Raw genomic sequence first — 25064 nt, 5'->3', positions numbered from 1 at the left:
CAATGGAAACAGTGACAGACTTTATTTTCTTGGACTCCAAAATCACTGAAGATGGTGACTATAGACATGAAATTAAAAGACTATGACCAACCTAGACAGCATATTAAAAAGCTTTGCCAACAAAGTTCCATCTAGTCAAAGCTATGGTTTTTCCGGAGAAGGCAATGGCACCCCACTCCAGTACTCTTGCCTGGAAAATCCCATGGATGGAGGAGCCTGGTAGGCTGCAGTCCATGGGGTCGCTAAGAGTCGGGCACGACTGAGCGACTTCACTTTGACTTTTCACTTTCATGTATAGGAGAAGAAAATGGCAACCTACTCCAGTGTTCTTGCCTGGAGAATCCCAGGGACGGGGAAGCCTGATGGGCTGCCGTCTGTGGGGTTGCACAGAGTTGGACACGACTGAAGCGACTTAGCAGCAGCAGCAGCAGCAGCATGGTTTTTCCAGTATTCATGTATGGATGTGAGAGTTGGACTGTAAAGAAAGCTGAGCGCCAAAGAATTGATGCTTTTGAACTGTGATGTGGTTGAAGACTTGAGAGTCCCTTGGACGGCAAGGAGATGCAACCAGTCCATCCTAAAGGAAATCAGTCCTGAATATTCATTAGAAGGACTGATGCTGAAGCTGAAACTCCAATACTTTGGCTACCTGATGCGAAGAACTGACTCATTGGAAAAGACCCTCCTGCTGGGAAATATTGAAGGCGGGAGGAGAAGGGGACAGAGGATGCAATGGTTGGATGGCATCACTGACTCGATGACATGAGTTTGACTAAGCTCCTAGAGTTGGTGATGGACAGGGAAGCCTGGTGTGCTGCAGTCCATGGAGTTGCAAAGAGTCTGGCATGACTGAGCTGAACTGAACAGACATGTCAATTGGGTAGGTGCTGTCAATCTGACATTCCTTCTTGAAGGAATATCCTGCTAAGTAGACTCTTCAGAAATGCTCAGTTGGTTTTGAGCTAGCCTGCCACCCGTCACCCCTCTACACACAAGATCTAAGTGGTTCTGAGAGACAGAGAGGATCCATGGTTAGGCACTCGATTTGTGTGCACAGGCGGGGAGCATGTTAGCCAGCCAGGCCTGGGACAGATCCCTGTCTCTCAGATCCTCCCTTTGCTCTTTCAACCCTCCCCTAATCCATGGGCTCTCCTTCCTCTCTACTTAACAGGGACAGACAAGGCTGGCTTAGCATCCAGAGTCTGCTCTAGGCCACAGGGGGAAAAAAACAAGCAGGCTAGTCAGATGTCTATTCTATGCAAAAACAAGACTTGGCAGGAAAGAAACCAGACACGGCAGTGAGAAATTTAAATTCAAATTGAACAAGGGGCTGTATCCCTCTTTGAATATAAGCCCCCGTGGGCCTGGTTTCTTCACAGGGGAAAAAAAAAATCCCTTTTAAGTCCTATCCCCTTTCCCTGGAAAAGGAGAGGAAACTGACCAATGAACTACCTTATACAAGATGACAGTCATTTTAAATGGTTATTTTGAATTAATCCCTTTCTGCTCAGTCTCCTCTCTAGGGTATAGCTACTTCAAAATGTGTTCAGGTATCTGAGCCAGGGAGGGCAGCGAGGCATTGGGGAAGCAATGTGGAAGGAAATCGGGAACTGAGAACACTCACTGAGCTGTTATTTTCCTTTTGCCTCTGAAATCCCCAAGGTCCATGCTCTGCCCTTCTCTGCCATGCTCTGTGCCAAAGGAGGCTGACCTCAATGGACTATAGCAACAGGCTTTTTTTGTCAGCTGGCATCTGGCTGGGGCTGGCTAATGGTGGGCAACAGTAGGAGATCAGAGAGCAGAAAGAGAGGGAAATAAAGATTTTGTGCCCCTGCCTCCCTCCCAGGTGTGTTACATTTAGGCAGTGGGCTTCCCTGTGTCTCAGACAGTAAAGAATCTGCCTGCCAATGCAGGAGTCCCAGATCCAGTCCCTGGGTGGGGAAGATCCCCTGGAGAAGGGCATGGCAACCCAGTATTCTTGTCTGGAGAATCCCATGGACAGAGGAGGCTGGTGGGGTACAGTCCCTGGAGTCACAGAGTCGGACACGACTGACACTTTTTTTCACTCAACTCTTCTACCTAAAGACACAGCTCCTATCAGGTAGCCCTTCTTGCACTACTAGAGTTCTGGCTGGGTTCTAATAACACAGTTTCTTCCCTTTGCCCCTTCAGTCTTTGGGGTGATATCACCTCTCTACCATTCATCGTCTCTGCATGCCCCACCATCATGGTAGATTCCCTGAATTCTACCCATACCACCATAAATAGCCCCTTCATTAAGCTCAGCTAGGAAAACTCCTTGAGTGTACCATCTGTTTCCTGCCAATACCCTAACTTAACACTTACATCACTTTCACAAATTTTATCCTGCAGAATTCCAAAAGGTTCCCTAGACTTCTGAGAAGAAAGATGACCTCATCCAACTGCCTTTTCTAAAGAAACTGATCTGCATTCTCTCAAATGACAGACATATTCTCCATATACCAAGCTCTCCTAAATTAAGGTTGCATTATTGTGCTTACACAATAGAAATGAACTTTGAGCCAGTTCCATTTTTGTTTCACCTGTTCTTTGTCATCTTTCTCGGGGAAAGGGAGTGCTACAAACCTAATTACATTGTTTTCCTCCCAGTGAGGTATGCTCAACTTTCTTTACCTTAAATACTTAATCCAGTTTCATGGGGAAAATACTTGCTATTAATTCAAATATCAGTTCCCTACTATCTGGTATTCCTATGTTATTCCCCATCTTGATGAAAGCAGACATCCCAAAGTGATCATACCAAAATTTTCACTTGTCCTCACCATCACAAAACCCCTAGACATCAAGTGTTATGGGATCTATTTCCTAGATACCTTTATAAAATTTTAATATGTTCTATTTAACCCAGTATACACCAAATATTATCATTTCAACATTACTTGGCCTTTTGGCTAAAATCAAATGTAGTATGTTCTTATCACTATAAAATTATTAATAAGGTATTTTAATTCTGGTATGTAACAAAATATTCTAAATATCTTCATTCAGATTAGTCCATCTGCTCTAGCTCCATAGTCATTGCCTTAGTTCAGGACCTGATCATCTTACACCTAGATTATTGAAATATCTATAGTCTCTCCCTATTTTCTTCCATTCTCTGCACATTAGTCAAACTGATCTTTGAAAAACACAAATACGTTCACTTCACTTCCCTTTCAATGGCCCTCCTTTAAGATAAAATCCAAGCTCCTTATCCTGGTTTTAAAGATCCCGTTAGTATTTCCCGTTGTAGCCTCAGCTTTTGCTACCTTCCTTTTCACACCTTTATTCGTTGTTCTTGTGATGGAGCCATGTCTTGTCAAGTCTCCATGCCCTGCTTTCCATGTTCCCTTGTATGGTACACACTTCAGTTCAGTTCAGTTCAGTCGCTCAGTTGTGTCTGACTCTTTGCGACCCCATGAATCACAGCACGCCAGGCCTCCCTGTCCATCACCAACTCCTGGAGTTCACTCAGACTCACGTCCATCGAGTCAGTGATGCCATCCAGCCATCTCATCCTCTGTTGTCCCCCTCTCCTCCTGCCCCCAATCCCTCCCAGCATCAGAGTCTTTTCCAATGAGTCAACTCTTCACATGAGGTGGCCAAAGTACTGGAGTTTCAGCTTTAGCATCATTCCCTCCAAAGAAATCCCAGGGCTGATCTCCTTCAGAATGGACTGGTTGGATCTCCTTGCAGTCCAAGGGACTCTCAAGAGTCTTCTCCAACACCACAGTTCAAAGGTACACACTTAGCCTTTGCTAACTCTCCCTATTCATCTCTCAGACTCATCTTAGACATCATCTTTTCTAGAAATCTTTCCCATGAACTCCTTCATCCCCAAATTGGTTTAACAGCCCCTCTATGTGAACCTTTAACCCCCACCCCTTCACTTATTAGCACTTAACACACTGTTTGACAATTACTTATTTACATGTCTGTCAATATCCTATCACTTTTAGGGTAACTATCTTTATCTTTTTTTCCCCCAGTACTTAGCATAGAAAGTGGCATATAGATAGATATTCAAAAAGTGTGTCCTGAATGAGGGATTAAATGAATGAATGAGCTCATGAATAGACTATACACTTGAATTCACTTACCTCCATAAGGCCGATATATGAACCCTGAGTGGCCCTTCTTAGGGTGGCCTGTAACTAATGAGAACACTTTTTGCCATTTCTCTCCTTCCAGGTAGGGCTGTCCTGGGCTGTATAAAAACCACACTGGAGTGATTAAGAATAGAAAAAGATGAACTGGCATTTTGAGTCACAGGCCGTCCCTAGTCCCTAAAACTGTACTTATGGAACAATAGAGCTAGCCTGAATTAATTAAGGAAGAGTAGGGGAGATAAATTCTCTTCCTGAGAAACACCCAGTTCTTCACCATCCATCAGCCTTGAGCACAGATGGGATAGAGGCCAGGCCTAAAAATACATCAGCCCTAGGTGACATCAGGATTGTGTTCTTTTATGTCTAATTCACCCCAGATGGAAGGGAAAGCACTTGAAAGTCTTTGAAACAGGCAGAGAAACATGTATCATGCTGGGAATGACTATAGGGGCAAAAGGCCACTGTGGATTTCCTTGTCAGTGAAAATGAACTCTTGTCTATTGAAAAATTTCAATAAAGAACCAGCAGAAACATCCTTGTCATCATCATTTTGAATTAGTATTTATTGAGCACACAACAAATGCTAGTCTCTGCTCAGAACATCTGATGAAAACCATTCCTGTATCTATAAGGGAAGAGGGAATACTTGCTACTATTTTAATGCCAGTCACCCGGCCAGAACACAAAATGAACTCTTATGAATATTTTCTAAAGCATAATGAGGAAGGAATCTTAGACTACATGCAAGCATCCTTGATTACTGTTTTTTCCACTGGCAGTCGCTCTCCCCACAAGCTTCGTCACAACCAGAAAGGAAGAGAAGCAGGAAAAAAGAAGAAGAGTCAAAGCACAATCATGAGAGAGGCATAAAAAATTGGGCAGGGGCACTTCATAGATGTTTACAGATGGCAACAAATATCAAGGGAGGACCAAAGGAATGGAGCAGTAGGAACCAGCCCTGTTCATCTCATGGCTCCTCCCTGCACTAGTGTTTTTGTTGTTGCTGCTGATGCTGTTGTTTGGTAACTAAGTTGAGTCTGACTCTTTTGTGACCCTATGGACTGCAGCCTGCAAGCCTCCTCTGTCCATGGGATTTCCCAGGCAAGAATACTGGAGTTGGTTGCCATGCCGTTCTCCAGGGGAATCTTCCCAATTCAGGGATGATTGAACCCATGTCTCCTGCATTGCAGGCAGATTCTTTACTGCTGAGCCACCTGGAAAGCCCATAAGTGTTTTTACCCAACGTTTAAGCTTTGGGGTAAGTCACCGAAGATGCAGAATTCTGAAGAACTGCTTGATTGTACAGCTTTCAACTGAGGATCTTTCTTATTATTTTGTATGAAAGGGCACTTTGGGACTTGAAAGCCAGTGGGTACTCACCAGCTAGATAAACATTTGAGAGAATTATTGTCCTTGGTGAATTTTGTAAATAGCCACTGACCCACTGATTTAAGGCAAAGTGAAAATGAATGATGAGTTAAAAAGCATACAAACACTGTGTTACATGACTGGCAAGTGGGTAGCAACTGGCCTAGTCTTAGTACTTCTTTTCAAGGCTCCCTTCCTTCCTCTTTCCCACCCTCTCCAATTCTGCCAAATCTCAAGGTTTGAGGCAATGGTCAAGCTCCATGGTATAAGAATTGGTGTTCCTCATGATGCTCTCCACCAACATGACAGGCTTGGGGTTTCTTCCAGCAAAGCAAGAGAGCCAGGTGCAAATCAACATGGCTGCAGCTGCGCCACCTCCAGCACAGTAATAGGCCCAGCCAAGCCGACAGGTACCTGTGGAAACAGGGATAGAGACATAAGTGTTAGATTGTCTTCTCATACATTCTCTTGGAGATGTTAGGGTTAAAGTGAGAGTAGGAAACAGTGAATGAGACTAGGCTCACTCTTTCTTCCTTTGCTGATGGCTGATATTAGCTTTAGCAAGAGGTTATAAAATGTTATTTTGTTACACATCTGTAACAGAATGGAAGTGGTGTGGGTAATGGCAGTGGTGGTGATGCTAATGACAGTGATGAGAAGAACAACTGGATCAAGTGTTAAGAACTATGTTAAATTCTTTAGACATATATCTCATTGAACATTATAGTAACTATAGGAGTTAGGTACTCTTATTATCCCTACCTATTTTATACAAGATGAGGCAACCTAGGCACAGGTTTGAGGAAAATCACACAGATAGGAAGTGGTAGAATCAGGATATAAACACTTGCTCATCCTAACTCTGCAGCTCTGCACTTTTAACCACACTGATATACTACACTGCATGAACTGTTTTCAAAGAACTATATCCTGTATCATGGGAAATATGCAGGCAAAATCAAATTACTTGCTCCATGCCATGTGTCTCTATTCTAACCTAATCTTTCAACATTCAGGGAAGAAATATGCACTGGAATCAAGGCCAATCTTCTAAGGGGTAGTTTCAGCCTGAAGGTTAATGGGAAGAGTCACCTGTTCACAAACATCCACTCCACCCATCATTTATTCTACCACAGGTAGATTCTTTCCTTTGAAGTATTTGAGTTTTTTCAGAGATCCATCAGAAAAAGTCAATCCCCAAAGAAAGAAAGCTATTATATCACAAGGGATCAGAGTAATAAGTAACTGCTGAAATCAAGTGCTTAAGAGAATAGGACTCCAGAAATTGGAGTAGATGCCCAGTGATACAAAATGGCAGAGGAATCCTGAGAATAAAAAGTGGCTTTCACCTATATCACAGTCCTATAGAAAGCAAGTCCTGACTATAGTCAGTCAGTGGTGATGTCAAGACTGATTTTCAGGGCAATTTACATTTATTAATTGAAGTGTAGTTGATTTACAAGATTATATTAGTTTTACATGTGCAGCATTGTGGTTCAGTACTTTTACAAATTATAGTGTTAGTCACTCAGTCATGTCCGACTCTTTGAGACCCCATGGACTGTAGCCCAACAGGCTTCTCTGTCCATGGGATTCTCCAGGCAAGAATATTGGAGTGGGTTGCCATTCCTTTCTCCAGGGGATCTTCTCAACTCAGGGATCAAACCCAAACCCAGGAATTGGGCCCAAGTCTCCCGCATTGCAGGCAGATTCTTTACCACCTGAGCCAGGGAAGCTCTCACAGATTATACTTTCATTTAAAATTTATTATAAGGCAATGGCTATAATTCACTGTGCTATACAATATATCCTTGTTACTTCTCTATTTTATACACAGTAGTATGTATCTCTTAATCCCATACCCCTATTTTGTCACTCCCCCCTTTCCTAGTCCCACTGGTAATGAAGTTTCTATTCCATATCTGCGAATCTGTTTCTATTTTGCCATATACATTCATTTATATTATATTTTTAAATTCCACATATAAGTGATATCATACAGTACTTGTCTTTCTCTGTTTGACAAATCACTAAGCATAATATTCTCTAGATCCATTCATATAGCTTCAAATGGCAGAATTACATTATCAATATTTTTATGACAGAGTAATAGTCCATTGCATTGGGTTGGCCAAAATGTTTGGTTTTTCCATAACATCATACGGAAAAACCTGAACAAACATTTTGGCAAACCACCCTCCCAAATATATATATATATATATATATATATATATATATATATATATACCACATCTTCTTTATCCTTTCATCTGTTGATGGACATTTGGGTTGCTTTCATATGCTGTTTATTGTAAATAATGCTGTTATGAACATTGGGGTGCATGTAGCTTTTTGAATTAGTGTTTTCATGTTTTCCTGATATATACACAGGAGTGGAATTGTTAGATCATACAGTCATTTTTTAAGGACTCTCCAAACAGTTTTCCATAATGTCTACAGCAATTGATATCCCTACCAACAATGTACAGTGTTCCTTTTTCTCCACGTCTTCACCAACATTTGTTATTTGTAGACTTTTTGATGATAACCATTCTGACATGTGTGAGGTGATGTCTCATTGGTTTGACTTGAATTTATGATAATTAGTAATATTGAGTACCTTTTCGTGTACCTGTTGGCCATCTGTATATATTCTTTGGGAAAATCTCTATTCATATTTTCTGTCCAATTTTAAATTGGTTGTTTGTTTTTACAATATTAAGTTGTATGAGCTATTTTTTTCTATTTTGGGTATTAATCACAGTAGATCATGTTATTTGTAAGCATTTTCCTCCATTTCACAGGTTCTCTTTTTATTTTGTTGATAGTTTCCTTTGCTGTGCAAAAGCTTTTAAGTTTAATTAGGTCCCATTTGCTTATTTCTGCTTTTATTTCTTTTCCTTGGAAGACAGATACCAAAAAAAGGCAATGCTACAATTTATGTCAAAGACTGTTCTGCCTATGTTCTTTCCTAGGAATTTTGTGATTTCAGGTCTTACATTTAGATTCTTAATCGATTTTGGGTTTATTTTTGTATGTGGTATGAGGAAATATTATGGTTTTATATATAGCTGTCCAATTTTTCAAGCACCACTTATTGGAAAGACTGTTTTTTCTCTGTTGTATATTTTTGCCTCCTTTGTCATGAATTAATTGACCATAGTGTGTAGGTTTTGGAGAAGGAAATGGCAGCCCACTCCAGTGTTCTTGCCTGGAGAATCCCAGGGACGGGGGAGCCTGGTGGGCTGCCGTCTATGGGGTCGTACAGAGTTGGACATAACTGAAGTGACTTAGCAAGCAAGCAAGCAAGTGTGTAGGTTTATTTCTGGGCACTCTATTCTGTTCTATTAATCTGTCTGTCTGTTTTTGTGCCTGTACTATGCTATTTTGATTATTGTAGCTTTGTAGTATAGTCTGAAATACCTCCAGTTGTTCTTTTTTTTTCAAGATTGCTTTGGCAATTTTGAGTGTTTTGTGGTTCTACATGAATTTTAGGATTATGTGTTCTAGCTTGGTGACAAATATTATGAGTATTTTATTAGGTTTAGGGTTTTAATATTTAGTATTTTAATAGGGATTGCATTAAATCTGTAGATTTCTTTCTTTCTGTTGTATAGCCATTTTAGCAATATTAAGTCTCCTAATCCAAGAGCATGAGCTAGGTTTTCCATTTCTTTGTGTCATCTTCAGTTTCCTTCATCAATGTTTTACAGCTTTCAGGGTATAGGTTTTTCACCTCTTTGGTTAAGTCTGTTCCTAAGAATTTTATTCTTTTTGATGCAGTTTTAAAATAGATTTTTTAACTTTATTTTTCTGATAGTTCATTAAAAATGTATAGGAAAGCAGCAGATTTCTGTATATTAATCTTATATCCTGCAATGTTACAGAATTTATTTATTAGTTCTAATAGTTTTTTGGTGAATACTTTAGGTTTATTTATATGTTGTATTGTGTCATCTGTAAAAAGTGACAGTTTTACTTCTTCATTTCAATTTGGATGCTTTTTCTTTTTCTTATCTGGTTACTATGGCTAGCACTTCCAATACTATGTTAAATAGAAAGGGCAAGATTGGGCATCACTGTCATCTCCCTGAATTTAGAGGAAAGGATTTCAGCTTTTCACCATTGAGTGAGCATAAGTTAGCTGTAGGTTTGCTATAACTGGTATTTATTATACTCAGATACATTCACTCTATACCCACTGTGATGAGGGTTTTTATCACAAATGGATATTGAATTTTGTCAAAAATTTTTTCCTGCATCTATTAATCATGTAATAATCATGTGATTTTTTTATTTTATTAATCTGGGTATCACATTGATTGATTTGTAAATACTGAAGCATTCTTGCTTCCCTGGAATAAATCCCACTTGATCATGGTATATGATACTTTTTATATTTTGTTGAATTTGGTTTGCTAATTTTTTTATCTTTTTAATTTAAATTTATTTATTTTAACTAGAGGCTAATTACTTTACAATATTGTATTAGTTTTGCCATACATCAACATGAATCTGCCACGGGTGTACACGTGTTCCCAATCCTGAACCCCCCTCCCACCTCCCTCCCCATACCATCCCTCTGGGTCATCCCAGTGCACCAGCCCCAAGCTTCCTGTATCCTGCATCAAACCTGGACTGGCGATTCATTTCTTATATGATATTATACATGTTTCAATGCTATTCATATATACGGAATTTAGATGGTAACGATAATCCCATATGCTAATATTTTGTTGAGGATATTTTCATCTATGTTAATCAAACATATTAGCCTGTAATTTTCTGTTTTTGCAGTATCTTTGTTTGCTTTTGGTATAAGAGTAATGGTAAAATGAAAGTGTTAGTTGTTCAGTTGCGTCTGACTCTGCAACCCCATAGACTGTAGCCCGCCAGGCTCCTCTATCCATGGAATGCTCCAAGCAAGAATACTGGAGTAGGTAGCCATTCCCTTCTCCAGGGGATCTTCTTGACCCAGGGATCAAACCCTGATCTCTTGCATTGCAGGCGGATTCTCTACCATCTGAGCCACCAGGGAAGAGTAATGGTGGCCTCATAGAATAAATCTGGGAGTGTTCCCTCCTCTTTAATTTTTTTTTTTTTGAATAGTTTCAGAAGGGTAAGTATCATCTTTTCTTCATATGGTTGGTAGAATTCCCATGTGAAGCCATCTAATTCTGGATTTTTGTTTACAGGGAGTATTTTTGAAATTACAAATTCAATTTGACTACTAGTGATCAGTTGGTTCAAATTATCTATTTCTCCTTGATCGAATCTTGGCAGAGTGTATGTTTCTAGAAATTTTCTTTCTTCTAGTCTGCCTAATTTGTTGGCATATAACTATTCCTAGTATTCTCATTATTTTTTGTATCTCTGTGGTAGCGGTTGTTATTTCTCCTCTTCCATTTCTTATTTTGTTTACTTGGGCCTTCTCTCTTTTCTTATTGGTGATGCTGGGTGAAAGTTTATCAATTTTGTTTACCTTTTTAAAAAACAGATCTTGGTTTCATTGATTTTTTCTATTTTTTTATCTTTATTTTCCCTCTGATCTTTATTTTCTTTCTTCTACTGACTTTGTTTTTTTTTTTGGTTGTTGTTGTTGTTCTTTGTTTTCTAATTCCTTAGGTTAGGTTGTTTATTCAATATTTTTTTTTCTTAAGCAAGGCCTTCGTTGTTATAAACTTCCATCTTAGAACTGCTTTTGCTGAATCTCATAGATTTTGATGTGTTGTGTTTCAATTTTCATTTGTCTCAAGTATTTTCTGATTTCCTCTTTGGTTTCTTCATTGACTCATTGATTTTTTAGTAGCATGTTATTTCAGTTCCATGTGTTTGGGCTGGAAATGGAGGGGCTAGAGCTGGAGCCAGTGTGAGGTGGGACTTCTGCTCAGTGGCTATTACCACCCTATCAAGGATTGGATCTAATCCCATGTTGCTGGAGGAAAAGCTCTGAAGTCTGAGTTCAAGCTGGCTCTGTTGCCTTTATGCATGTATTTTCCCCTCTCCCTAAACCAGGACCCTTGTCCCAGAGATGGGGAGTGCTAAAGTAAGGGGGCCTCATGCAGGCTCTCTGCTCAAGTCAGCTGCAGACAGTGATCCAAACTGTCTCCAATAAGCTGCCTATATGGGCACCTGAAACTGTTTCCTCTCTGCTCAGACAAAGCCTTAGATACAAGTTCCCTTTGTTCCTCATAGCTAACTACTGTTCCAGCCTCTGCCACCCATGCTACCATGCCATATCACAAGGCAGGCAGGGTCCATGTGAACTCTCAGTGTAAATTGGGGATTGAGCTATAGTGGACTCCTCAGAGGTCTAGGCTGCTTCTGATATACTGCTTGAATAAGCACCCATGATAGCCACTGCTATTCTACCGAGACTTTGCCCTAGGACCTGATCACCTCTGTATCCCATGGTTGAGTCTTCTCCTTGGTTGTGGCTGCCCCAGATTCAGTGCTGCATTGTGATGTGGAGTGAGTAGGGCTGGAGCATTTGCTTGGTTTAGGCTGAGGCACAGCAAGGCATTCATGGGAAACTGGGCAGTCACCAGAGAAGAGCTCTCTATGCCCTGCCTAGGGAACAAGCAAGCATGTGTACACAAGCACATGAGCAGAGTTCAGGTTTCCTGCAACCCTACTCCACCACCCCTCAATAATCCCTGTGGTTTTCCAACCAGCCAAAATGGCTTGTCTCCTACACATAGGACCCCAGGACTGGGGACCCAATTTGTAACTCTCACTGTCTCCATCCTTGCATTCTCCCTTCCCAGAGACTCAGGTCCTTTTCTTCCTTCCTATCAAATTACGTATGTATCTTTCATATAGACTTGCTTGTGCAGGAGTCCTTCTGCCAGTTTCCAGATGATTTTCAGTGAGACTTGTTCCACACATAATACATTTTTGATGTTTGTATGGGGGGAATGTGGTCCCCAAGTCCTCTCACTTCACCATCTTGATTGATCTCCCCTCATGACAATTTATTTTTCAATAAACAATTATTTCTTTTCACATGGTTCCCACTGACTCTTAATTTTCCTTGTTTTTATTGTCTGGTTGGCATGTTATTTAATGAGTCTAAAATACCCCCAAGTTAGGCTGCTTTGCTTTTCCGTTAGGGCCAGGCTAATTTATCCCTAATTTCCCACCTTAGAAATAATCTTTCGAGCACCAAGGCATCACTCATGCTGTCTCTCTTGCTATAAACAGTTTCTTTCCTTTTGTTCACCAATTCATATCTTCCTAAGAATACTCTTCAGTATTCAGCACCTCCAGGAAATCTTCCCTGGCTAACCCCAGTGAGCGCAAGTCACCTCAACCAGGTAGCCCTCCAGGAATTTATCTATATACCACTTACATAAGTATACCTGTTAGACAAAATGTTGGAATGAAGATTTTCATATCATGTATTTTTCATTTACTTTTTACCTCCTTCCAGATTGTTGGCTCAATAGAGTAAATGTATTTGTTTCTTTTTTGATAATGCCCCCCATGCTCTGTCAACAGTGGATGCTCAGTATGATTTAGCCTAACAATACTTCAAAGATAGATATATTTGCATTTTCAAACCTCAACACCCAAAACTATGACTTAAAATTTGAATTAAAATGACAAAACCAGCTATTTTGTTTGTTTCTGGAATGTGCTATAAGGCATAAGTGTATTCTGTTTCTTTTGCCTAAAATGCTTATTGAATGTGCATACATACATATACACTTCTCACCACTCTGAGTAGTCAATGTTCAATCATTCTTCAGAGCTCAACTCTGAATATGATAGAGAAGAAAGGAATCCAACTTTCTGAGTAACTGCAATGTGAACAATGACAGTAGAACTCTGGGAAGAGTAAAGTGAAAAATACCATCTTGAGGCAAGCAGACAATAGAGCTGGATCCCCTATTCCAACCTTGTCACACCTTCCTTTAGACACTCACTTTTTCATTCACTCAGTCACTCAGTAAAAGTAGGAGGTTTTATATACTTAGGATTTCACAGAGTGAAAATTCTAGAGAAGGGCAAACCTTCCAGTTTTGCCATCCTTACAAGGAAGGCTACAGGCTATTTGTACCTGCTTCACAGACAGGAATGTGAGGCTCAATTTAAAGCCTTTAGAAACTCTCTCAGAAATAGCAGGTACAGGAAGGGATCCAGATCAAGTATCTTTACTTTCAATCTGGTTCTCTGCCCTCTACTGTTTTTCTCATCCTCCCAAAAGCCATTTGCCTCTTACAGGACCCTTAATCTGTAAACCGTACAGAGGGGGATCCTGTGTCAATTTGCAGTAGACTCACTCACCAGAGCTTCTTTCCTAACCCCTCAAATGAAAAGCTCCTGTGCTCACATGACAGAGTAGGCAGAAGCCAGCTTTGTGGAAGGGCCACTGTTGGAGAGTTTCCTCCTCTCTGCAATGCTTCCAATCTAGTCTAGGCAGGTATCAGAAGCCTCAAGCTGCTGCTTCAGTTTCCTGTCTGGTCACCCCCACCCCCATTGGAGGGGCAGAGCTTTTTCTATTAGGTCCATGCACCCTGGGGCCAGGGAAAGACTTGTTTCTGTAAATGAAAGGAATAAATGCATAGCATGCCATTACTCCAAAGCCCTAAGCAGGAAGAAAGCTGACACAGTGGGCAGCTCCAGAGTGAAGAGCTAGCTAGAAAGGTCTTAATAAACCTTATTGAAGCCAAGTCAGAACCAGGTATCCCTGGGCTAAAAGCCAACACCAAAGTGCCCCCATTGTCATTCGAAGTGCAGAATTTCCTCTCACAGAGATGCCAGTTAAGCCACTGAAAAGCATCTAAGCCCAAGGCTGCTATCACACAGGAAATCAAAGAGAAATAGAGGAAATATATCTCCTATCCAATCCTCTCTGGACAACCCTACCTGTTATCTACCTGAGGGAACAGAGAGGTTACAACATTAGCATTGCAAACGAGGGGAAAGAGCAAACCTTTTAAGAACTACATTTCCAAGTTGAGAGATGCTGTCATTATTCACATACTCCACAGAAAGCTTGGACACTGGTCTCATGGCCTACAGAGGAACTCGTGTTTTCTGTGGAAGGAGGTAAAAGTAGGAAGCCATGGGAATAAGCTACCACACTTTACCTCCAATCAACTTTTAGTGAAGCCCCATGGAACATCACCAATCCCTAAATTCTATTTCTTGAAATACAATTGATCCTTCTATTCATCTGACAATTATTTATTAAGTATCTACTATGTGCCATACATTTTGAATACATCATCTCATTTGATTCTCACAACAGCCATGATTATTTCCATTTAGAGCTGAAGATTTAGTAATCTCAGAAACTTAATTACTTTATCAACTTACAAGTGTCAGAGTTGAAATTTGAATGCCAGGACTAAGCCCATGGTTATCCATTTCAACCATGCCAGGAGAGTGGAATCAACAATACATGTTATTATGGCCCAAGTGTTATGAGAAAGTATGATAACTTTGGGCTTCCCAGGTGGCGCTAGTGGTAAAGAACCCGCCTGCCAATGCAAGAGATGTAGGAGACTCGGGTTCAATCCCTGAGTCAGGAAGATCCCCTGGAGTAGGACATGGCAACCCACTCCAGTACTCTTTCCTGGAGAATCCCATGGAGAGAGGGGCCTGGCGGGCTGTAGTCCATAGGGTTGCAAAGAGTTGGACACAACTGAAGCAACTTAGCACACACACACACACTCATGATACCTTCACCTAATTAATTCACTGTTCTTGGTCTCAATTTCCTTTTTCTAAAGTGAAGGGAATTTTACTGGAGACATTTCTAAAGGCAGCTTCCAATTCAAATTTTCCATTCTATTATGAATATGATAAATGTTTTGAGAGACATACAAGTAAAAAATGTACATAATATCCAGGGAAAGAATTACTTGTAGCTGAGAGGATTTAGGTTCAGGTAGGGTTTTATAGAGTAGCTAGCATTTCACCAAGACTTTAGTCATGAGAAGTGGGCATTCTGGGCAGGGGGAGAGGTTGGTGTGAGCAAAGTTATACAAGTGAGAATGCAGACCACATGGTTCAGAAACAGCACTCCATTCAGAGTCATTTCAGAAAAGAAGCTGTAGATGGCAAATAATGAGCTGAATCTAGACAAGGAAGGATCATGACTCTGTCATCTTTACCACCAGGAGTGGAGAACAATGGTAATTTCTGATGATTATCTAATCATCAGAAATAATTATCTAATTATCTAATGATATGATAAAACAAAGTTTCTCATCCTTGTTACTATTGACATTTTAGGCCAAAGAATTCTTTTTCATAATGGGGGTGGGTAGTGTTGTTCTGTGAATTGTAACACCCTGGCTCTACCTACTAGATGTCTTCAACTTATCCCTGCTCCACTGAACTGTGAAAACCAAAAATATTGACAGACTTGGCCATGTCCCCAGGGTGGAGGTATTAAGAACCACTGAGTTAGAAGTACAGTTTGGGAGATTAACCTAAAAGCTCTGTGTAAAAGGGATTGGAAGTAATCCTTTGCTATAGGCAGAGACCAGTTAACCAGAGGCCACAGACGCTGCAACACATCCAACAATATGCAAAGCAGCCTCCCACCACAAAAAATGATCTGGACAAAAATGTTCATATTTTCAAGATTGAGCAACTGTCATCGAGGCAAACATCACAATTTTATACTTTGCATTACCTCCAAAATGAATCTTGATGACTAAAAGATTACCCCAGAAGAATGGATTCTTCTTCCTTAAGAACAGCTATGCATGGTTCCTCACTGACCTGGCAAGCTGGCTGAAACTGGGGCCTGGTCAGCCTTGAGCATTCTAGTGTGCTAGCCCAGGGAAGCTGGGACAGGTCAAGGAGAGATCTCATAACGTACTGAGAAGGAACTACTGATTCCCTGAGAGTCAAGAAACTGGAGTCTTTGAAGAAATCTCTTAACTCTATAGGATCTCAGCTCTCTCACTCTTAAAATGGGAGAAAATAATTAAGTACCTTTGTAAAGATAGAGCAATAGGATGAGATGAATTTTTGAGATCACCTTCAAAAATAGCCAGGCTCACAGGTGCTTAGCCTTTCAGCCTGAATGCATGGACTGAGCCTGCATGCTGGAATTGTTCAAGGACTTGTGTCCCCAGAAAATACTGCAGTGAGCTGACATCACACCTGGGGATTGTATCTACATACATGCATAGTTATCTGTGACAAGAAAGACTGGGTGGCAGGATAGGGTGAGAGAAGAGGTCCTAACTGCAAATTAGCTTTATGCAAAGCTTCTAGATAAGCCTTGAGATAATCCTCTTTCTTTTTGTGCTCTTCTGTATCATTTCTAACACCCTCTCTGTGAGTCATTCTATTCCAGTGTTGAATTTGCTGTGACAAGATCCCTCATAAGAGTTATTAAATCATCACTCAGCAGTGGGCCTGACATTTAAATCAAGACATGTTGCCTTTTATTCCAAGCTGCAAATCAAATTGGTTTGGAGTTTGACTATTTCCTTTGATTCAGCATTAAGTTATGTTATTACATCTACACTGTTTAGAGAACAAATTATCATTGTCTGCTACTTAAACTGACCCTCCTCCCTAGAGATCTAGTCCTATGCTCTTCAGGGACTTGGTATCTGGCCAAATGTCAATGGTTCATGATGAGTAAGTGGGAAGGGTTAGCCACAAGCTAATGCTTTTCATGGGGCCCAACAGTGGTGTGGGTGTCAGAGTTGGGAATAAGAGTAGGAATGAGTCTGATGGAGAATATTTCTTTGCAGGGGGCATGGTTGTAGTTCCAGCTTGAAAGCCAACAATTCCAGTGAAGTAATCCAAAGAAAAGAGTCCTCCTTGGAGGAAGAGAAGAAAGGCATAAAAAGAGAGTGTGCCCACTTTGGAAGATAGTTTCTTACAAAACTAAACATATTCATACCATATGATCCAGCAATCACACTACTTGGTATTTACCCAAAGGAGTTGAAAACTTACAGCCACAGAAGAACCTGCACACAGATGTTTACAGCAACTTTATCCATAATTGCCAAAACTTGGAAGCAACCAAGATGTCCTTCATTAGGTACATGGATAAGTAAACTGTGGTACATCCCAACAATGGACTATTACTCAGTGCTGAAAAGAAATGAGCTTTCAAGCCATGAAAAGATGTGGGAAAACCTTAAATGCATATCACTAAGTTGAAAGAAGCCATTCCCCAAAGACTATATAGTGTAAAATTCCAACTATATGATCTTCTGGAAAAGGAAAAAAGATGGAGACAGTAAAAGGATCAGTGGTTGCCATGAGTTGCAAGAGTATGGGAATGACTAGGCAGAGCACAGAGGATTGCTTAGTTCAGTTCAGTTCAATCTCTCAGCCATGTCTGACCCTTTGCAACCCCATGGACTGCAGCATGCCAGGCCTTCCTGTCCATCACCAACTCCCAGAGTTTACTCAAACTCATGTCGATTGAGTCAGTGATGCCATCCAACCAACTCATCCTCTGTCATCCACTTCTCCTCCTGCCTTCAATCTTTCCCAGCATCAGGGTCTTTTCAAATGAGTCAGTTCTTCACATCAGGTGGCCAAAGTATTGGAGTTTCAGCTTCAACATCAGTCCTTCCAATGAATATTCAGGACTAATTTCCTTTAGGACAGACTGGTTGCATCTCCTTGCATTCCAAGGGACTCTCAAGAGTCTTCTCCAACACCACAGTTCAAAAGCATCAATTCTTTGGCACTCAGCTTTCTTTATAGTCCAACTCTCACATCCATACATGACTACTGGAAAAACCATAGCTTTGACTAGACAGGCCTTTGTCAGTAAAGTAATGCCTCTGCTTTTTTTAATAACAGAAGATAGAGCAGTGAAATACTCTGTAGGATACTATTGGGTTGGCCAAAATGTTCATTTGAGTTTTTTGCTGGAAGATGTTTTCCCAAATGAACTTTTGGGCCAACCCAAAATAATGATGGATGTACATCATTATACATTTGCCCAAACTCATAGAATGTACAACACTAGGAATGAACCATAGTGTTCAAACATGGGCTCTGGGTGATTATGTTGTGTCAATGTAGCTTCATCAGTTGTAACAAATGTACCACTCTGGTAAGGGTGTTGATAATGGGGGAAACTATGCATGTGTGGGAGCAGATAGTATATAGAAAATCTCTGTACCTTCCCCCCAGTGTTGCTGTGAACTAAAACTTATTTATTAAAGTCTTAATAAAATGAGAGAGAAAGACTGAGGGAAGTCTGTCTTTTCAGTTTCTCAAGTCTTCCCTTTTAGAATCATTTGATGAGATGCTAGGTTCCTGAAAGGCTGGAGGAGGAGACAGAGAAGCAGAGATATAGAAAGAATATAGCAACCACTAACACCTGAAAACTGATGAGGGCTAAATGAAATGGAATGGAATTTATAGATACACTAAGTTTTGATTTCACACGTGCTGCTGCTGCTGCTGCTAAGTCACTTCAGTCGTGTCCGACTCTGTGTGACCCCATAGACGGCAGCCCACCAGGCTCCCCTGTCCCTGGGATTCTCCAGGCAAGAGTACTGGAATGGGTTGCCATTTCCTTCTCCAATGCATGAAAGTGAAAAGTGAAAGTGAAGTAGGCCCAGTCGTGTCTGACTCTTAGCGACCCCATGGACTGCAGCCTACCAGGCTCCTCTGTCCATGGGATTTTCCAGGCAAGAGTACTGGAGTGGGGTGCCATTGCCTTCTCTGTTTACACGTGCATATGTGCTCAATCGTGTCCAACTCTTTACAGCCCCATAGACTGTAGCTCACGAGGCTCCTCTGTCTATGGAATTTTCCAGGCAACAATACTGAAGTGGGGTGCCATTTCCTACTCCAGGGGATCTTCCCAACTCAGGGATTGAACCCATGTCTCATGTCTTCTGCATTGGCAGGTCTGGTTCTTTATGACTAGCGCCACCTGGGAAGCCCTTGATTTGACACAAGAGTTGGCAAAAAGTCAAGTTCTGAGAGCTAATACTTCAGGAAAAGACTTGCTTGTGACTTGAGATCAGTGGGAAAAAGACCTAGATGTTAGTGTGGTAGAGGAGAGGCTGATGGAGGCAAGCCTTAAGGTAGGACAAGAAGTAATAAATTTGCTTTGAGAATATAAGCAGCTCCAGGGTGTAGAGAGAGGACTGAAATCCTGTACAAAGAGAAAATACAAATTCCAGCAACTCATGGAGTCAGAATGTTGGGAAGTGGTTGATGAAGAATGCCAAGAGAACCATATTAACAGCTGTTGTTTGTTGTGTTTTTTGTTTTTGTTTTTGTTTTTGTTTTTTGTCTAATTTAGTCCAATAACCAGGAAATGTGAAAAATACTGCTAAAGACTTAGGTAGGCAAAATAAGGGAAGGAGTGATTGCAGGATGTAGAAGGACCTGCAGTGGGAACCAGCATAGTGCTCTCAACCTCAGTACCCAGAACAGAGGGATGGCATAGATATGAGCTATGCAGGATGTCTGGGGCTTTCATAGCCTTCATCATATCAAATCAGGCTGCCTACACTGGCCCTGAGGGAAAGACCCTCAGCTACAGAGAGATACCTAAGTTTCCTTTGGAATTCCAAGGAGTAGATTGAGAGGGGAAGGACTAGAGAAAGATCAAAGGAGGCAGTGAGACTAAATAAGACAATGAGACTAAAGGGGAAGGTGGAAGAATATGAGAAGAAAGGCAGGGGGAGTTTGTTGAGAGAACATTAGGAGAAGATCAGAACCCTTGAGAACACAATGCACACTGAGTTGAGATTTTCAACAGACCTCTTCCTCATGAGGGTCTTATTTTTTCCCAAGCAGACTCAGCTCAGGAAAAACAGGTACTCCCTCCATCACTTCAGCACCCTCTAAGCTTATGAGACCAAATTTCCAACCCACTGCCCCAGTTGCTGCTTGATGTGTGTAGTTGGTGGACTAGGAAGGCAGTGAGGAAGAGGGCAGGTTGTTACTTGCTTAACTCAACGTATTTTTTCCCACTGGGACCTGAATTTAGTGCTAAGCATACTGCTGACTTCAGGGTCTCCATGAAAGTGAAAGTGTTAGTCGCTCAGTCATGCCTGACTCTTTATGATCCCATGGACTGTAGCCCTCCAGGCTCCTCTGTCTGTGGAATTCCCTGGGCAAGAATACCACAGTGGATACCCATTCCTTACCCAGGGGCTTTCCTGACCCAGGGATTGAACACAGGTCTCCTGCATTGCAGGCAGATTCTTTACCATCTGAACCACCAGGGAAGGCCATAGGTAGCAGCATAAAAACATTTTTAAGGCAGGCAAGACCAAGTTAAATGAGTAGAGAAGCTTCTATGCTAGATTCAGTACAGATGCATAATTGTCAAAGATTAAGCAAAGCCATGAATTCAAAGGTACCCACACCCACCACAGCCCCCAGTGAAAAGATACCCAAGCCATGAGAATAGCTCTCTTCTCACTTGCTTCACTGAATATGAGTATTAGTAGGAGCTTAGATTGGAAGCCAAGAACCTATGGAAGATTCCAGGAGCCTCTCAGTCTCCCTTGTTAGGGAGGAAGGCAAATCAAACAAATAAACAAGAAAACTTCTGAAAACTTCAGTAGTTCAGGTAACCATATTATTTCTAGTAGCCACTATTTGGCTGGCTCAGTCAGGTCTGCCAGGGAGGTAGGACTTTCTGAGTTGCCAACTCCATCTTGGTCCAACCTGATGTTCTAAAAAGCAAGGGAAGACCAGGGCACTTTCTAGAAAGTCAGGGTAGCACTCTGTAGAATCAAGTCCTCACAGTGACAGAGATGTCCTGACTTGGTTGATTGTTTTCTTGTTTTTACACAAACTTCTGCTAAACAAATTGAGTCCTATTGAAATCTTCCCCATCACTACTGAGCATTTGATTCTCATCTATCCTCATACTTTGCCAGCCTGCTTTTCCTATTTATATTATTTCTTGCATCACTAGCCTGAGGTCCAGCTACTCTGCTCATGTTTTTTATTCCACTGGGGGTGAGGAGAAGGAATTATGTCTCAGACCAATATAAATTATGCTACTGGGTGTTTACCAAGATTGACCCCCTACTTGCCCCTGAAAAGACCTCCATGTCACTCTGTGTTGTCCTTTGTATACTCCATCAACTACACTTAGGGTTCACTGGAGGCTCAGTGGTAAAAAATATTCCCTGCCAATGCAGGAACTGCAGGAGGCTCGGGTTTGATCCCTGGGTTGGGAAGATCCCCTGGAGATGGACATAGCAACCCATGCTAGTATTCTTGCCTGGGAAATCTCAGGGACAAAGTAGCCTGGCAGGTTACAGTCCATGGGGCTGCAAAGAGTTGGACATGACTGAAACAATCGAGCACACACCGCACACTTGGAGCAGCTTCTCACAAGAACTTTGGGGATTACTAGAGACTAAAAGTCTGTGTCCCCCAAATTCCTATGTTAAATGCTAATGCTCAGTGTGACGGCCTTTGGAGTTGGAGCCTTTGGGAGGTGATCAAGTCATGAGGACAGACCCTTAATGAATGGAATTAGTTTTCTAATAAAGGAGGAGAGCTCCTTTGCCCTCTTCTGCCATGTAAAATACAGTAAGAGGATGGTCATGTACCAAATAAGGAAGCATTTCCTTATCAGCCACTGAATCTGATGTCACATTGATCCTGGACTGGCCAACCTCCAGAACTGAGAGAAAAACATTCTGTTGTTTATAAGCTACCCAGTCTTTGGTGTCCCTCATAGCAGCCCAAATAGACTAAGACACGTACTCTCCGCAAGAGACAGGTTTGTTTTTTTTTTTTAATTTAAAAAAAAACAGCTAAGGAAGTGTTGGACCTCTCTAACATCTGCTCAATAGACCTCTTCTTGAATCCAGCTACATCCAGAATTTTCTCAGCTAATTATGTCTGCAACTGGAATAGAAATAGCTAATATTGGTCAAATGCCTCCATGTACCAGGCGCTGTGTTAAGCTCTTTAAACGTGTTGTTCTCACATATGCAAGATCAAGAAATCAGATGAGTAAAAGGTACCAGAGACAGATGTAGAACAAGGAAATACAGTATTAATGTGATGAGTGTTATGACATAGAGTGACAAAAGGGTACAGATGAGGGGGGTCAAATCCAGTTTGAAGGGGGCAGGGTGTTTTCAAGAAAAATAAAAAGGTAGGTGAGGAAGACCAGGAGCTGACAGTGGCTCAGATCATGAACTCCTTATTGCAAAATCCGGATTCAAATTGAAAAAAGTAGGGAAAACCACTAGGCCATTCACGTATGACCTATATCAAATCCCTTATGATTATAACTGGAAGTGACAAATAGATTCAAGAGATTAGATCTGACAGAGTGCCTGAAGAACTGTGGACAGAAGTTCATAACATTGTTCAGGAGGCAGTGATGAAAATCATCCCCAAAAAGAAATTTAAAAGACAAATGGTTGACTGAGGAGGCCTTACAAATAGCTGAGAAAAGAAGAGAAATGAAAGGCAAAGGAGAAAGGAAAGATATACCCATTGAATACAGAGTTCCAAAGAATAGCAATGAGAAATAAGAAAGACTTCCTAAGTGAACTATGCAAAGAAATAGAGAATGGGAAAGACTAGAGGTTTCTTCAAGAAAATTAGAGATATCAAGGGAACATTTCATGCAAAGATGGGCATAATAAACAACAGAGATGCTGTGGACCTAACAGAAGCAGAAGAGATTAAGAAGAGGGGGCAAGAATACACAGAAGAGCTGTACAAAAAAGATCTTAATGACCTGGATAACCACAATGATATGATCATTCACCTAGAGCCAGAAATCCTGGACTGTGAAGTCCAGTGGGCCTTAATAAGCATCACTACAAACAAAGCTAGTGGAGGTTATGGAATTATGGCTGAGCTATTTCAAATCCTAAAAGATGATACTGTGTGAAAGTGCTGCACTCAATATGCCAGCAAATTTGGAAAACTCAGCAGTGGTTACAGGACTGGAAAAGGTCAGTTTTCATTCCAATCCCAAAGAAAGGCAAAGAAAGGCAATGCCAAAGAATGTTTAAACTACCACACAATTGTGAAATACATGCTAGCAAGGTCATGCTAAAAATCCTCCAAGCTAGGCTTCAACAGTATATGAACTGGGAACTTCTGGATGTTCAAGCTGGATTTACAAAAGGCAGAGGAACCAGAGATCAAATTGCCAACATCCGTTGGATCATAAAATAAGCAAGAGAATTCCAGAAAAACATCTACTTCTGCTTCATTGACTACACTAAAGCCTTTGACTGTGTGGATCACAAAAAACTGTGGAAAATTCATAAAGAGATGGGAATACCAGATCACCTTACCTGCCTCCTGGGAAATCTGTGTGCAGGTCAAGAAGCAATAGTTAGAACCAGACATGAAACAACAGACTGATTCCAAATTGGGAAAGGAGTACATCAAGCCTGTATACTGTCACCCCGCTTATTTAACTTTTATGCAGAATATATCATACAAAATGCCAGGCTAGATGAAGCACAAGCTGGAATCAAAATTGTTGGGAGAAATATCAATAACCTCAGATATGCAGATGATGCCACCCTTAGGCAGAAAGCAAAGAGGAACTAAAGAGCCTCTTGATGAAGGTGAACAAGTAAAGAGTGAAAAGGCTGACTTAAAACTCAACATTCAAAAAACAAAGATCATGGCATCTGGTCCCATCACTTTATGGCAAATAGATGGGAAAACAATGGAGACAGTGAGAGACTTTATTTTGGGGGGCTCCAAAATCACTGCAGATGGTGACTACAGCCATGAAATTAGAAGACGCTTGCTCCTTGGAATAAAAGCTATGACTAACCTATACAACATATTAAAAAGCAGAGATATTACTTTGCCAACAAAGGTCTGTATAGTCAAAGCTATGGTTTTTCCAGTAGTCAGGTATGGATGTGAGAGTTGGACCATAAAGGAGGCTGAGCACTGAAGAATTGATGCTTTCAAACTGTGGTGTTGGAGAAGACTCTTGAGAGTCCCTTGGATTGCAAGAAAATCAAACTAGTAAATCCTAAAGGAAATCAATCCTGAATATTAATTGGAAGGACTAATGCTGAACTGAAGCTCCAATAGTTTAGCCACCTGATGCAAAGAGCCAACTCACCTGATGCTGGGAAAGATAGAAGGCAGGAGGAGAAGGAGACGACAGAGGATGAGATGGTTGTATGGCATCATCAACTCAGTGGACATAAGTTTAAGCAAGTCTGGAAGATTGTGAAGGACAGGGAAGCCTAGCATGCTGCAGTCCATGGGGTCACAAAGAATGAAAAGACTGAGCGACTGAACAACAACAACAACAAGGTGAGGAAGGTGAGAAGGGTACTTTTGATCAAAGGGCAGAACACATGCAAGGTTGCCAAAGTTTGAAAGAACATGGTATTTTCAGGGTGGCTGGGCAAGAGAAACTTGGGTGGTGATGGAAATGATGGTCGGGGTCCCTATGGACCATGTAAAGGAATCTGGGGTTTATCCTTAAGGCAGTGGGGAAACCATTGCCAAATAGTGAGAATGATATCAGATTTGCAGTTTTGAAACATCGCTTTTGGACACAGAACAGGAGACAGATTAGGGCAGTCGTGTGCAGTATCTTAAGGAATAGAGAGAGAGAGAAAGTCAGGG

General features: G+C 41.2%; 1 protein-coding gene across 4 annotated transcripts in view; it reads right to left on the bottom strand.

Moving 5' to 3' along the window:
- LHFPL1 (LHFPL tetraspan subfamily member 1) overlaps positions 1–25064 on the bottom strand; it is a 91070-nt gene that overhangs the window by 25853 nt on the left and 40153 nt on the right. For 2 of the 4 annotated variants that reach the window (XR_011463250.1, XR_011463251.1), the window contains one exon: positions 4122–5912. Coding sequence is in view for 2 of the 4 variants with exons in the window: in XM_070366049.1 (XP_070222150.1) it covers positions 5731–5912 (182 nt within the window). In the remaining 2 variants the exon portion in view is untranslated. Of the gene's footprint in view, positions 1–3951; positions 5913–25064 lie in introns of those variants that run through there. The other 2 variants (XM_070366049.1, XM_070366051.1) reach the window with 2 other exon arrangements.

The sequence above is a fragment of the Bos mutus genome, chromosome X, assembly GCF_027580195.1.
Source record: "Bos mutus isolate GX-2022 chromosome X, NWIPB_WYAK_1.1, whole genome shotgun sequence".
Lineage (NCBI taxonomy): Eukaryota > Metazoa > Chordata > Mammalia > Artiodactyla > Bovidae > Bos > Bos mutus.
Note: the sequence above shows the minus strand (reverse complement) of the source record. Positions and strands in the feature narration are given on the sequence as shown.